Source organism: Anopheles arabiensis, chromosome 2 (assembly GCF_016920715.1).
Source record: "Anopheles arabiensis isolate DONGOLA chromosome 2, AaraD3, whole genome shotgun sequence".
Classification (NCBI taxonomy): domain Eukaryota; kingdom Metazoa; phylum Arthropoda; class Insecta; order Diptera; family Culicidae; genus Anopheles; species Anopheles arabiensis.
In genome coordinates, this window is record NC_053517.1 from 5113686 (window position 1) to 5126502 (window position 12817).

The window sequence follows — 12817 nt, forward strand, 5'->3', positions numbered from 1 at the left end:
TACGGTTAGTCCTTTGTCGACTCTCCTGGGGTTATCATCGGGCTTTTGGGCCACCGGGACGAACGGTTTTTCAAACGCTGGAAGCTCACTTCCGGTACCGCGTGTAGGAGGCGTGTGGTTCCCTTTACACCTTCTACACCATTTCCCCATCGACAAGTGGCCGGCACGTGCTGTGGCCGCGTGCAGCGTGTTTGTGCGAGTTAAGTGAAAGATCAACCCAAAACCAAAAGGAAGTGATTTGTATGCAAACAGGCGTCCATTGTTGCGCCAATTAGGCTCACTATTAGCGAGCAAACTAGCCAACTGTGTTTACCCAATGGCCACGTGGCCACGGTGGGAACTGTGGGTGTTGCTCGCTGTGGACAACACTGCGGCAAAGTGAGCGCCAGCCAAGAGGTGGTTGTAGTGTGTGGGAACAGCAGTAAAGTGTGTTTAATCGGATAATTTAACAGGTGTGTAAACGAGGCGCGTTAAGTGTAAAAAGATCCCCCTGGGAAAGATTGTGTTATGATTAAAAGGGGAATCGGAAGCATGGGAAGGGTAATGCCACATTCCAGAATGTAAACGCGCAGCAACTGTGTGTTAGAGCTTAAGCCAAAGAAACCAAAACGACGACGAATCTAGTCACGTCAATCTAGTCTTAGAATAAGCCCCACCATGTTCTCGATGGATACGTTCGACTTTGAGGCGGTGATGAGCCGACATCTGTTCGAAGGGCCGTCGGTGCATCAGCACCAAAGTCAGCAGCCGTTGCACCATCTGCAGCAACACTCTTGCCAGCAGCAGCAACAGCAGCAGCAACAGCAGCAACACCTTCATCATCACCATCACCAGCAGCAGCAGCAGCATCATCTGGACAGTGATCAGCAGTTGAGCAGTCATCATCGGCATCAGCACGATTACCATTCGGACACACAGTCGCACGACCACCATCAGCAGCATCATCTGCATCAGGCCAACAACGTCGACTCAACCACGTCCAACAGTTCGGACTTCTTCCTGGCCGACGATGAGAACACCACGGACAGTGAATCGTACTGTGGGTTCAACAGCGATCAGGAGAATAACGATTCCATGAAAGAGTAAGTGATGTTAGGTCCTTTAATTATGAGTTACTTCAAAATCAGTTTCTCGACTTATTGGTAATAATATATTGAATTATTTTGATAATATCAAATATTCATAAGGACATAATTCAAATTTTTAATCAAAATCGCTCTAGATCTTGAAAATAAGTAGTCAAGTTGTCAATATACGATGAAGTTTTCAAAGCTTCAGAACTATTTCTAAATTATTGCATATTTTTTTAAAAACTTCCTTGTTCTTATTCTTATTTTTATCTATACAAACAACAACTATTATCGGTGTAGGCCAGTCTATGCCACTTTTTGGAAGTTTTGGCCATCTGTGAAAGATAGGACCCTAGCCCGTCGGACCTAATCTAATCAGAATCTAAGAGAAGCTTAGTCGAATGAAAGTTGTCTAACCCATGGAGGTTGTCTTGTGTCTATATTAAGTCGAACTCTTCTTTCCAACCTAAACCACTCCATACGCGCAAGCGAATGAAAACTGATCCATCTTACAAGGTTTTTCCGAGGCAATATCCAATGTCTACCACATTTTTTATTGCTCGCGAGTATTTACACGAGTAGTACACCACAATAATGTTTCAGTTCTTCCACATGATTTTCAAGACTTCTCAAGCTGGATTGTACAGTTTTACAGTTCTTTGTGATGTGTTGAAAATCATGTGTAATAACTGAATCTTATGTGTAATGTTATCTTGTTATGAATCAATTATCTAGTTTAAATTTCCGTCTACATATTGACAAAACTGGTAACAAGGCATACAAGATGCTAGGTTTTATCTTTTGAAAATTCCGTGAATGTAATGATGTATTATGTCTTAAGTCGTTGTTTACTAGTCTTGTGCACGTGAAGTATTGCTCAATTCTTTGTTTCCCGAATTGCACCTCGATGATTAACAGAATAGAGGCAATGCAACGGAAGTTTACAAGACTTACTTTAAAATGCGTTGCCTTCTACTTGGCCTACAGACGCTCGAACACCATTTTAAGGTAAACCAATGTGTATTTGCAGCCAAAACATTAAAAAACGAATTAGACGTCCCATATTTACTAGAGAAGATCAATATCTACGCGCCATCGAGACCTCTTCGCTCTCGTAACTTACTTGTTGGCGAGAACATGCGTACCTTATATGGATACAACGAACCGTTACTAGCTATGACCAGGCAATTCAATACATGGTCCCATCACTTTGATTTTAATTTAACGACCAACGCATTTAAAGAAAACATTTTATTAATCTTCCATTTTGGCGACACTGGATCAAGGGAGATGTAAGGGGAATAATTTAGGATTTAGGTGTAGGATAGGTTTTAAGTACTTAATTTGTCACAGTCTCAAGAGTGCAAGACACATATGTTGATAAATAAATAAATAAATTACACCATTTGACCATTTGCTGTTAAAAAACATCTTGGAGGAGGTGAATAATTTTGTGCACAGCCGAAAATGACTTATAAAATCCTGTACTAATCGAAAATGTACTCCAAAAAATTATAGCCGTAGCTCGATGCGTTTGCTACAGAAGGTCAAATAGACGAATAGATCGTACACTGCACGAACACGTCTTTTGTACTAGCTTTATAAACATGAAATCCCAGTCATAGTTAGAACTTTGGAAACGAACTGAAATATGAAAAATGGATTAGCTTGAAACACATTTTTAATAGCCTCATCTCAATCTAAAGAATGAAAATTAAGTGGTCTATTATTATCGTTCTGTTTTAAGGTCCTTTAAGGTATCTCACCGTTAAATGTAGATTCCGTTATATCCTATATGATAAACGTACTTGCACATCGGTCTTCTTACATCGGATCTAACACCTGGCCAACATCTCCTTTTTTTGGAGTATTCAACAAACAAATCTAGGAAAAAATGTTACAGAAACCTTAGCAGCCGGGTCCATTTTAACTAGTCTCGTGACGATTGATACCAATCATTACACATCGCAACACAGACCACAACGTTTAAAAACCCCATTAAATTACGCCTAACATTGCATTCTTTCCTTATTCCCTTCCCGCAGCATGTACGGCAACCGTACGTCCAAGTACCGACGGCCCAAGTGTGCCTCGCAGCAGGCCCAACAGCGCCAGGCGGCGAACCTACGCGAACGGCGCCGCATGCAAAGCATCAACGAAGCCTTCGAAGGGCTGCGGACCCACATACCCACCCTGCCGTACGAGAAGCGGCTCAGCAAGGTGGACACCCTGAAGCTGGCCATCAGCTACATCTCCTTTCTCGGCGAGATGCTGCGCAAGGACAAGAACGGCAACGAGGCCGGATCGAACGGTATCAAGCGGGTGCCGGTAAAGGAACCGCCCAAGAAATTCATCGTCCGTGGTGAGTTCCGTTTGCGAGGGAAACCCCCGCTCATTGCACTACATTTGATCATCCTCGCAGGCACACCGATCAGCCTCCGCTAGCCAACTGCTAGCCAACAGCAGAGGTTAGTCCAGAGGTTAGGGCTGCGGCTCCGGCGGCTGTGTTTTGGTAGAGCTCAAATGTTCCGTAGCGAATGGACCCTTTCCCCGTCGATCATCGGTGTGGCCGCTTGGGGGACCGTTCGTTTGGTTCGATTGCGTTCGTATTGAACGTGGCTGTACCACGGGAGGGTAGAGGGATCGCACTAATGTAGCGGAAACCGTAACTGATGCAGTTATTGTGTCACGGTGTTTCTACACGGGGCCAGGCCACGGGGCTGCTAGCATATGCGCCTTTTAGGGAATGGTGTGACAGAGCATACAGTACGAAATGGTGAATGCATTTTTGCGTTTGCCCGTTATTCGGTTGCCGGTTGAAAATTGATGATACGACACTGGCGGGTACAAAAGGGAGTAGTTTTTGCGCCTCATCTAGCAGCTGTAGTGGAAAAAGCAACAAAGGGTTTGATTGAACAGTGAACAGTGTGATCTGTAATGCTGTACGTGTACGAAAAAGGTAAAAGAAATGGATTGGAAAACGTTTGCATATCGAAAATATGACATTATAGCTGTTACGAACCGAGCTTCTGCAGTAGGCCACGTGAAGGATTGGCCCTCAGCAAGAGTTGCAGGGTCGTAGCGGAGGAGAATGAAACAGAAATTGTGGACAGAGTCTTTGATTCTTTGCCTACTAACCAGTCCTTCCCGATTCTAATCCAAAGGTTGGGAAGCCTATGCAGACGGAAGGGGGTGTTTGGCTTGGAGATCCAGGGGCTCTGTCCTATCTCGGATGTTGGAGTTAAACCTCTTAACTCCAAGAACTTCTGCGTTTGAATCAATATATGGCGCAAATATGGCCTACTTTTATACTAAATTTATCCTTACACGTTGACCCAAATATCCGTTCGGACTGGATAATTCGTTTTCCAGAAATTTCCTATTTTGACGTAGAAAGATAAACAATGGTTACTAGGATCAGATTGGTGAAAAAAGAAATTTAGAATCGCGTGTGTAACAATAGCTATAAGGTCTGTGCCAGTTTACTTGGGAAATCGCCGGAATACACACAATTTATCTTATAAAATACAGTCGCGTTTGTATTTCAATTTGTAAAATGTTGCCATCTACAATAGATATGTAACGAATTGCTCTAAAATCCCTTTAAATGTGCTTTAATGTTACACCATCAAGCAAAACCGACAGCCTTGCAGCACAAAACATGGCGCCCGTACGCGAACGCTAAAAAAAGGCCAGCTATCCCAATACCCACACACACACAGAGCTCTATTAATGCCCGACAAATCCGCTCCACTTGATGGAACTTTTTGGACCACCTGCACGCTAAGCGGCAAATTCTCACGCCCATCCCCGTGTGCGTTCGTGGCGCCCGGCAAAAACCATTGGTTGCGTGCCGAGTTGGTGCGCATTTGCGCAAACTCCTACCGCGGCGGCTCGCTTGCGGGATTGGAGCTACACGCAAAACAACCACCATCATGTTTCTGCTTTCCATCAGCCTACTATGACGATGATGAAGAGGATGATGATGAGCATGAGATGATGGGCAAAGGAAAGCAAAGGCCCCCGCCGCCGTACGGTAAAGATGCCTGGGAAATGCGAGCACATGCCCGTGTTCTTCTCCGTGTGGCGGGCAATTTGTTATCTTGCATCCCGCGTAAAACTTGTGATGTGCTGTGTTTGTAGCCTGAAAACCAAACAAAACAAAGGGAAGACACAGACATTTAAAAGGGAGCACTTAAAAGCTGGGGGATTTGTAAACAAACTGCAGCCCTGTCGGCTCACTGTCACTGTGTGTTGAGAGTGTTTGGCTACCAAGGAGGAGGCAAGGGAGGGAACACAGAGTGTCCTTAAATGTGATCCACCCTCAACCCCGGAACGAATCGCACCATCGCGCACGCTTTCTGCAGAGAGGGTCCCATCCCTTTGGTCACTTTGGGAAGAGTCTTCCACAATTCGCCGTGCGGGAATGGGTAGGAAAACACAATCGAAACAATGCGCTAATGGTGATTCTTTCTCTTCCCCCTATTTTTTCGCAGGTGGTAGCGGTCAGACACACTCCCTTTCCTGGCACCGGAAGGGCGATCGGAACGCGAACGGGCGCTACTTTGCACGCATTTGGCGCCCGGAGGATCCGCGCAGCAATCATCGCAATATCGCGGCCGGTCCGTCTGCGTACGCGACGAACGGAATCTGCTAGAGGTGGCCACCGTGTCCCCTAGATGCTGATGGATTCAGAGTCCAGTCGGAACGACATCTTCAAACGTATATGTGCAACCAAAAAACAATCTAGTCTTTGACACACAGTCTCTCTCTCTGTCACTCTTTTCGGTGTTAATGTTACCGGAAAAGGGATTGTAAATAAACGTATCCTTATTATATTTGTGGTGATCAGCGCCACCTACATGTGAAACACCATGCGTCAGAGCTTTAGAGCTTTAGCTTTAGGTTGAGAGCTTTAGATTAGCGCAGGCGTAAGTAGTACAGGTGTAGGTATAATATGAGTGTCAAGGAATGAGAGCCTAGACAAGCGAGTTAGGCTAGTTAAGAAAGTCAGGAGAAAGGGATCGCTCTCTTTGTGCTAGACCGCCAGGCTGAACGGACGCGAGTTAATAAAATAATAGTAATTTCCTCCGTATCGACACTGGAATATTACATATTATTTACCTTAAATTCTTCCATCTCTTTGGACAGTTTTTCAAGCGATGTTTCGTTGTGAAAGTGAAAGAAACGTTGCAGCAGTGTATCGAGTAAATTGCTAATGTAACTGATTAATATATAATCAAAAAAGCAAACAGAAACCCTTTCCTTTTCCCTTCCCAACGGCCAGCATCCCGTCACACCGTTTCATTCGCACACACACACTTAAGGACCGGTAAATCCTTTACCCGGCTGCGAACATCACAAACCCGTCGGTCGGTCGTCAACTCCAACCGGTGTTACCCGAATCGATTTTAAAACAGTCAAATTTTAGCGCTTCATTAAAACGTTGTTCTTTTTCCATTCCCTCTCGCGTTGATCGATCGAACTGCCTCCTGATTCGCCGAACTGCCGCCAGACCTGGAAAAGGGGTGCAAAGTTTGTTGTTTTAATGCACTCATCTTGCATGGCACGGGGGGTTTTGCTATGCTTTTTTTGCCGTCTCCTAAATAACTTTGTTTGCTTTTGCGTGTGTGCATTTGAACGTTGCACAGGGTTTCTTTCTGCTTTCTTTCGGGGGTTTTGTTTGTGGCTGTTAATATTTTTCCCATTGCAAGACTCACCTAGTGTCGGTCCCTCCTGGTCGGTACACGAACGTACACGTCCGCTTGCACCTGAGTAAACAAAGCTCAAAGACTGAGTGATAGTTTTGTTTCGATCAAAGCAGGCGGCGGTGATTTGTTAGCAATAGATATGTTGTGCTTTTGCTGCTTCCGGTTAATGTAGGCAGGCTGTGCAGGCTAACGGAAAGGCACCATGTGATTGGATTCAAATTTCATTCCTGCCGTCATTAGGCTTACTTATTTTGAAATGAATTTTTGGTTGTTTTAAAATTCTCTATAAAAATCTGTTTCTGTAATACTTTCTATAAGAGTACAATTTAAAGCCTCCAGCGAATTCAAATCATCTTCTCAACTCAATCCACCAATATGGGCAAACGAGCCGGTTTTTCTTTTCAATTACACTGAGCACCGGATTAACGCTGACACTTGATGAGGTTTAAAAATCAAAGCGCAAAACCGACCCGAAAAATCGCTTTCAAGCGGATTTTTTTTCAATGCGCTGACGGTTAAACAGCAAAGCAAAAAAAGGACTAAAATTGCACAAAGATAACACGCATCACACGGAAAGGGGGTCGGTTGGGCTTGCGTTTTTAAAAAAATAATCACGATGCAATAGATCCTCTAAACAACGCACCAGCGCCGTGAGCCCTTGCAGCATAAGCGAGATGCGATGCGTTGGCAGATAAATGACGGGGTCGCTGAATGTAACCACGAACCCCGGCAGGAGCCGTATCCTAGGGAGTGTGTGTTGATCGTCATCGCGCCGTCCTCGTCGTCGACACGCTGGATCAACACAGTTGCACCACCGGAACCCGCCCCGGTTTCCCAGTTGCCCCGTGGAACTTAATTGCATTTGAATCGAAGGGTGCTAAAATCCTCTCGGGGCGTATTAACTGTGGCGGTCCTGTGGTGGTCTAAAAAATGGAAAATAGGGTAACGGGATTTAAGGGACTGTGTGCGTTTGGGTGTGCATTTGGAGTAGTGTAAATTTTAATAAAACCACCAATTGAGATTAATATCACCACTTCAGGGGAGGAAAGGTTGATCTGGTTTTTTTTCCTTCGCCCGTTGTGTGTCATTCAACCTTACAATCATAGAAGAGTTTATAGAAGAGGTTTTGCCTCATCGCGATAAATTAAATCCATTGCTTTTGTTGTGACGTTTGATTATGCTCGTCTGCATTTTTTTACTTTATCTTCTTTTTTATAAACCTAAATCTAAATTTCAAACCAACGCTGTGCGATTTGTACGGAGATAGTGAGCATACCGTGCCTATTAAACGGTCAGCTGTAATTCAAGTAGCAACCACTGAACTCATTAGAAACTTTAGCGCATTAAAATAAATATCGTTGCGCACGCAACGTGCATCACAATGTTGTCGAGTAATTTGTTTGTTGACAGACTTCCAACAAACCAATGCATTTGTAACGACCCATCATTGATAGCTACGAGAGAGAGAGCAGGAGCGCGCGAGGTCGTCATAGCGACGAGAGAAATCTCATCAAGCGCCTCAGCTGACCAGAAGCTGTTCAGGCTAGGTCCGGCCACTTCAGTTACGGCTCAACTGTTATCTCCAGCGCACGCAGGCAACGCGGGCATAGATTATCACAACGCGGCACCAAATTCATCATCATCAACACACTTCAAGATATGGCTACGGGCAAGTCTACCCCCGCGATTGAAATCCTACGCTACGATGCGCGCTACCGGGACCAATCGATGGAGGTACTGCGGAAATCATTCTTCCAGCAGGAAATAGTGTGCATCGGATCGGAGGTAAACCTTACCCCACAGGCGCAGAAAGACCTGGAACAGCTGTGTCTCGATGTCGCCGACGGTGGTGTTTCGTTGATAGCGCGGGACACCGACACCGATACGATCGTTGGTGTTTCGTTCAATGTGCTGCAGGTTCGTTGATAATTCTCTTCCAAAAATAATGCGGAAGTAAAACGCAGCAGCTTGTCCATTCCTTTGCAGACCCCGAGCAGCCCGGAAGATGGCAACTACTTTGAGCAGTTCCGGGACACCAAGTGTACGACCGATAGCTCCCGTGCGCTGATGCAGTACATGATCACGATGGACGCGAAGGTGAACCTGTTCGAGCGGTTCCGTGTGGACTGTCTGCTGGAGATTATGTTTCTCGCCACCTTGCCGAGCTACGCCGGCCATGGCATTGCAACCCGGCTTGTCGAGGAATCGGTCCAGCTGGCGAAACAACTCAAGTGTGGGCAGGTAGCGCCAACGGGCGACGATGAGCGGTCGGGTACGGTCGTCGCCAAGCAGCCTCAGCTAGTGTCGGCCCTCTTTACATCCCGAATCTCGCAACGTGTCGGCGAAAAGGTTGGCTTTACGGTGATCAATCAGGTGCCACACGCGGAGTTTGTTTACCGGGGCCAAACGTTCAGCGATCGGGCCGGTCCTGAGCATCCATTTTCAACGCTCGTCGTGAAGCACATATGATGCAAGAGAGAAAGAAAGAAAGAGAGAGTGTGTGTGAGGAAAGTGAAAGTGCTAAGACGTGAGGAGTGTGTTCAATGTTTTAGCACTGTGTTGGCCCACTTGTGTGCCCCTTGTAGGGACTTATCTGTGTATGTGATTTCAGTATTGAAGCTGTTTGATTAAATTTGAAGTGGAAAAAATCGTTAAATAAATTAAACCCTCCATGCTGTGAAACGTTGCCCTTCTTCAACCAAACACGTGATTGGGAATGAGAAAGCAAAAAAAAAGAACAGGGGTTTGTTTGAATGCATCGCGCACAGTTGTGTTGGGTGGGTCATCCTACCCACACAATCATAGTCGTTGATTAGCAATCTCTACGTCCGTCCTATCTCCATTCATGATCGTCAATTACATTCTATCGCATGTCAGTTCATTCTGTCGCATCGGCCGTGGCGGTGTGTCCTTCGTTGCTGTAAGAGCTAAACTTGCTTGCTGTTACGAGAACGCATCAAAATGACATCAGCAGTATCATCGAAAGATATCGAGATTATGCGTTATGAAGATCGTTACCAACTGCAATCGCTGGCAGTATTGCGCCAATCGTTCTTCCTACACGAATCGGTGTGCATCGGATCGGAAGTGAACGTTACGCCCCAAGCACAGGATGACCTTGAGCAGCTCTGTGCGGAAGTTCTAGCCGGTGGCGTAACGATGATCGCACGTCACACTCCTACGGACAAGATCCTGGGTGTTGCCTTCAATATACTACAGGTCTGCTACCCTTGTCTGCTTGTGTGCATTCTTTTGCATTTAGGAACGTTGTTGATGTTAATTTTTTCCAGACACCCAAGCATCAGGAAGGTGCCAGCTACTTTGAGCAGTTCCGGGACACCAAATGTACTACCGATAGTTCACGATCGGTACTCAACTACATGATCGCGATGGACGCGAAGGTGAACCTGTTCGAGCAGTACGGTGTGAGTTGCTTCATGGATATCATGTATCTTGCAACGCTTCCGACCTACTCCGGACATGGAATTGCAACGAGGCTTGTGGAACAATCCGTTCAGCTTGCTCGGGATTTGAAGAATGGGACCATCGTGCTAGAATCGAAGGACCAATCCCCGCCAGAACTCATTTCAGCCCTATTCTCGTCGAACATTTCGCAACGTGTCGGAGAGAAGGTGGGCTTTACATTCATCAAAGAAGTGCCTCACTCAGAGTTTATTTTTCGTGGTAAGTCGTTTGCCGATAGAATAGGACCCGAACATCCATCGTCTCAAATAGCTGTGATGGTGATTTGATTCAGAATAGCCAAATCCAATCGGTATGATATAAATAAATAAGTTAAAGCATTCTTGCATGCGGAAAAGTGAAGAAAAGGAGCAGCTTCTTGTGTTCTATTAGGCGCTAATTGAACGATTATCCACTCTCCAACCGCCTTTCAATCGCATTGTGTTGGATTGAAATGTTTCCATTCAAACCCTGAAATGTTTCATGAAACTTTCACATTCCGCTTGTCAAAGCAGCACAGCTGTCACAAATTTGCAACGGGGTGGGGATTGTTTTCCTGCCGTTCCTTTTCGGGAATTTATTCGTAAACATTGCACGGTGCACTCGACGGTGCGATCACGGTATGTAGGTCGTCTCTTTAACACATTTAATTTCCTCTAATATTCCGCTTTTTGTGCTGCGTTTCGTTTCCATCGCACAGAACGTACGCAACACGCCGCGAGCATGCGCTGATGTTCCTGTGGCAACCTGTTTGGACCGTGGACGAGTTAGCAACAAGAAACCATCACCCAAAGCGCCATGGATTGTAGAGAGTAGAAAGCTGTAGTGTATCACGAATCTAGAAGAAGCGCTCGCGACAGCAAGCACCCATCCACACAACAATCCGTTCCGTTCGGAAACAATCACAGCACAACATCGAACTGCCAGCCTCCCTTTTACCCAACACTTGCCCCCCACAAAAACAATGCTACCTCCAGCAACAACCGAGCCGAAGATGATATTCCGCGTGTTTAGCTTTTTCTACTTCCTTTCCCGTCCACTGCTCAAGTGGTTTCTGCACCGGTTCACCAATCTATGCGAGCTGCAGCGCATCTGCTACGGTTGCCCGCCGGGCGCAACGCGCACGAAAAAGGTCCAAATGTCGCTGGAGCTGTCCCGCCGTCTGCCGATCAAGAAGCTGCTCCACATCCTGAACGAGCTGGTCGCCAACGATGTGGAGGACACGTTTCTGCGGCGCGAAATCCAAACGCGCGCCGTCGGGACGGTGCTGCAGGTGAAGAAGATCAACCCGAAGGTGCACATCGACTTTCCGCGCTCGTTCGGCACGTGCGCGGAGCGGATATGGGGCTACAAGCGGCTGTACTTTATGGTGGAGAAGCTGCGCGCCACCCAGTACGACAGCGAGGAGCCGGAGCACGAGGCCAAGCTGATGATGCTGTGGAAGTTGCTGGTGGGCGATGAGATGCAGCTAACCGGCCGCATCACCGACCAGTGGCAGCACATTGGCTTTCAGGTGGGTACTTACCGTGTGCGGGAGCGAAGCTGAACTCTCCAATTAAATGGCCTTCGATTTTAGGGAGACGATCCTTCGACCGACTTTCGTGGCATGGGTGTGCTCGGACTGGACAATCTACTCTTTCTCGCACAGAACTACAACGGCACCGCCCGCCACCTGCTGTCCCACTCGCACCATCCAAAGCACGGGTACTTTTTCGCGATCGTCGGTATCAATCTTACCTCGATGGCGTACCACCTGCTAAAGGCCGGTTCTGCCCGCACACACTTTTACAACCATCCACAGCAGCACCTGACGGTGGACACGTTCCACCAGTTCTACTGCTATCTGTTCTACGAGTTCGACCGGTACTGGGTCGAGTGTAAGCCAAAGAACATTATGGACTTTAACCACATCCAGCGACGGTTCGAGGAGAACATTGTGAAGCTGCTTGCCAACGATGGGTGCTACTTTAAGATGAACCTTTCGGTAGAGGACGTTTAACGTCGTCTCCTCCTTGTCTCTATACACAATCACACAATAGCACAAACACATACACACACACACACACACACACACACACACACACACACACACCCATTTTCCCGTATTCCGCTTCCGCGCAATTGAAATGCCTCTTTACCTTTTCCCCCGGGGTTACCCTGTGGTCACCCGGTATCACAGTGTTATTATTAGTGTAACTTTTTTCCGGGGTCCTCTTACACGGTTTGTTGTGTGGTAGTATTAGTTTTTTTTTATGGTTTTCCTCAATTGTGATACACAAGTGTTTGCGCACAACACACACACACACAATATAGACACCCATGCATACGGACACGCAAACGCTAACCAGCTGACGACAAAGTAGGCGAACAAGAAGAAATTGGTAACGAATTGTGGAGTAATGAGAAGAAACACATACAGACACACACACACACACATACACCGCAAGTGCAATCTAGTGAGAGAATAAAGTAAAGCTTTTTTAGAATTAATTAATATAACAAAAATACTGTTCCTAAAACGGCATAAAGAAAGAAACGAAACAAATAAAAGGTAATAAGAAGTCCACAACACAC

At 46.3% G+C, this 12817-nt stretch overlaps 4 protein-coding genes and 1 long non-coding RNA gene across 5 annotated transcripts; 4 read left to right on the forward strand and 1 right to left on the reverse strand.

The window, feature by feature from the left end:
• On the forward strand, window positions 1-6200 carry LOC120897184 (pancreas transcription factor 1 subunit alpha). The gene is made up of 3 exons (XM_040301856.1): window positions 1-1082; window positions 3116-3432; window positions 5567-6200. The coding sequence occupies exons 1-3, from the start codon at window positions 658-660 to the stop codon at window positions 5725-5727; spliced, it is 903 nt and encodes a 300-aa protein (XP_040157790.1). The 5' UTR covers window positions 1-657; the 3' UTR covers window positions 5728-6200.
• A 78-nt stretch (window positions 6201-6278) lies between these two features.
• Window positions 6279-6887, reverse strand: LOC120897747. Its single transcript, XR_005738575.1, has 2 exons — window positions 6791-6887; window positions 6279-6587 (listed from the first exon to the last, which is right to left on the reverse strand). It is a non-coding gene; the product is annotated as an uncharacterized LOC120897747 (long non-coding RNA).
• Window positions 6888-8286: 1399 nt separating this feature from the next.
• LOC120898307 lies at window positions 8287-9463 on the forward strand. Its single transcript, XM_040303973.1, has 2 exons — window positions 8287-8698; window positions 8768-9463. Exons 1-2 carry the CDS (start codon window positions 8441-8443, stop codon window positions 9248-9250), a joined length of 741 nt encoding a protein of 246 aa, XP_040159907.1. The 5' UTR covers window positions 8287-8440; the 3' UTR covers window positions 9251-9463.
• A 175-nt stretch (window positions 9464-9638) lies between these two features.
• On the forward strand, window positions 9639-10614 carry LOC120898308. The gene is made up of 2 exons (XM_040303975.1): window positions 9639-10000; window positions 10072-10614. Exons 1-2 carry the CDS (start codon window positions 9743-9745, stop codon window positions 10531-10533), a joined length of 720 nt encoding a protein of 239 aa, XP_040159909.1. The 5' UTR covers window positions 9639-9742; the 3' UTR covers window positions 10534-10614.
• Window positions 10615-10724: 110 nt separating this feature from the next.
• On the forward strand, window positions 10725-12733 carry LOC120898306 (ELMO domain-containing protein 2). The gene is made up of 3 exons (XM_040303972.1): window positions 10725-10863; window positions 10944-11756; window positions 11820-12733. Exons 2-3 carry the CDS (start codon window positions 11208-11210, stop codon window positions 12240-12242), a joined length of 972 nt encoding a protein of 323 aa, XP_040159906.1. The 5' UTR covers window positions 10725-10863; window positions 10944-11207; the 3' UTR covers window positions 12243-12733.
• The last annotated feature ends 84 nt before the right edge of the window (window positions 12734-12817 follow it).

Excerpts from the sequence above, each read along its gene's own strand:
- LOC120898306 (XM_040303972.1), top strand. The coding sequence starts at position 11,208 with ATGCTACCTCCAGCAACAACCGAGCCGAAGATGATATTCCGCGTGTTT. Across the intron at positions 11,757-11,819 it reads GGCAGCACATTGGCTTTCAG|GGAGACGATCCTTCGACCGA; the intron begins GTGGGTACTTAC and ends CTTCGATTTTAG.
- LOC120898307 (XM_040303973.1), top strand. The coding sequence starts at position 8,441 with ATGGCTACGGGCAAGTCTACCCCCGCGATTGAAATCCTACGCTACGAT. Across the intron at positions 8,699-8,767 it reads TTTCGTTCAATGTGCTGCAG|ACCCCGAGCAGCCCGGAAGA; the intron begins GTTCGTTGATAA and ends ATTCCTTTGCAG.
- LOC120898308 (XM_040303975.1), top strand. The coding sequence starts at position 9,743 with ATGACATCAGCAGTATCATCGAAAGATATCGAGATTATGCGTTATGAA. Across the intron at positions 10,001-10,071 it reads TTGCCTTCAATATACTACAG|ACACCCAAGCATCAGGAAGG; the intron begins GTCTGCTACCCT and ends AATTTTTTCCAG.
- LOC120897184 (XM_040301856.1), top strand. The coding sequence starts at position 658 with ATGTTCTCGATGGATACGTTCGACTTTGAGGCGGTGATGAGCCGACAT. Across the intron at positions 1,083-3,115 it reads AATAACGATTCCATGAAAGA|CATGTACGGCAACCGTACGT; the intron begins GTAAGTGATGTT and ends CCCTTCCCGCAG. Across the intron at positions 3,433-5,566 it reads CAAGAAATTCATCGTCCGTG|GTGGTAGCGGTCAGACACAC; the intron begins GTGAGTTCCGTT and ends ATTTTTTCGCAG.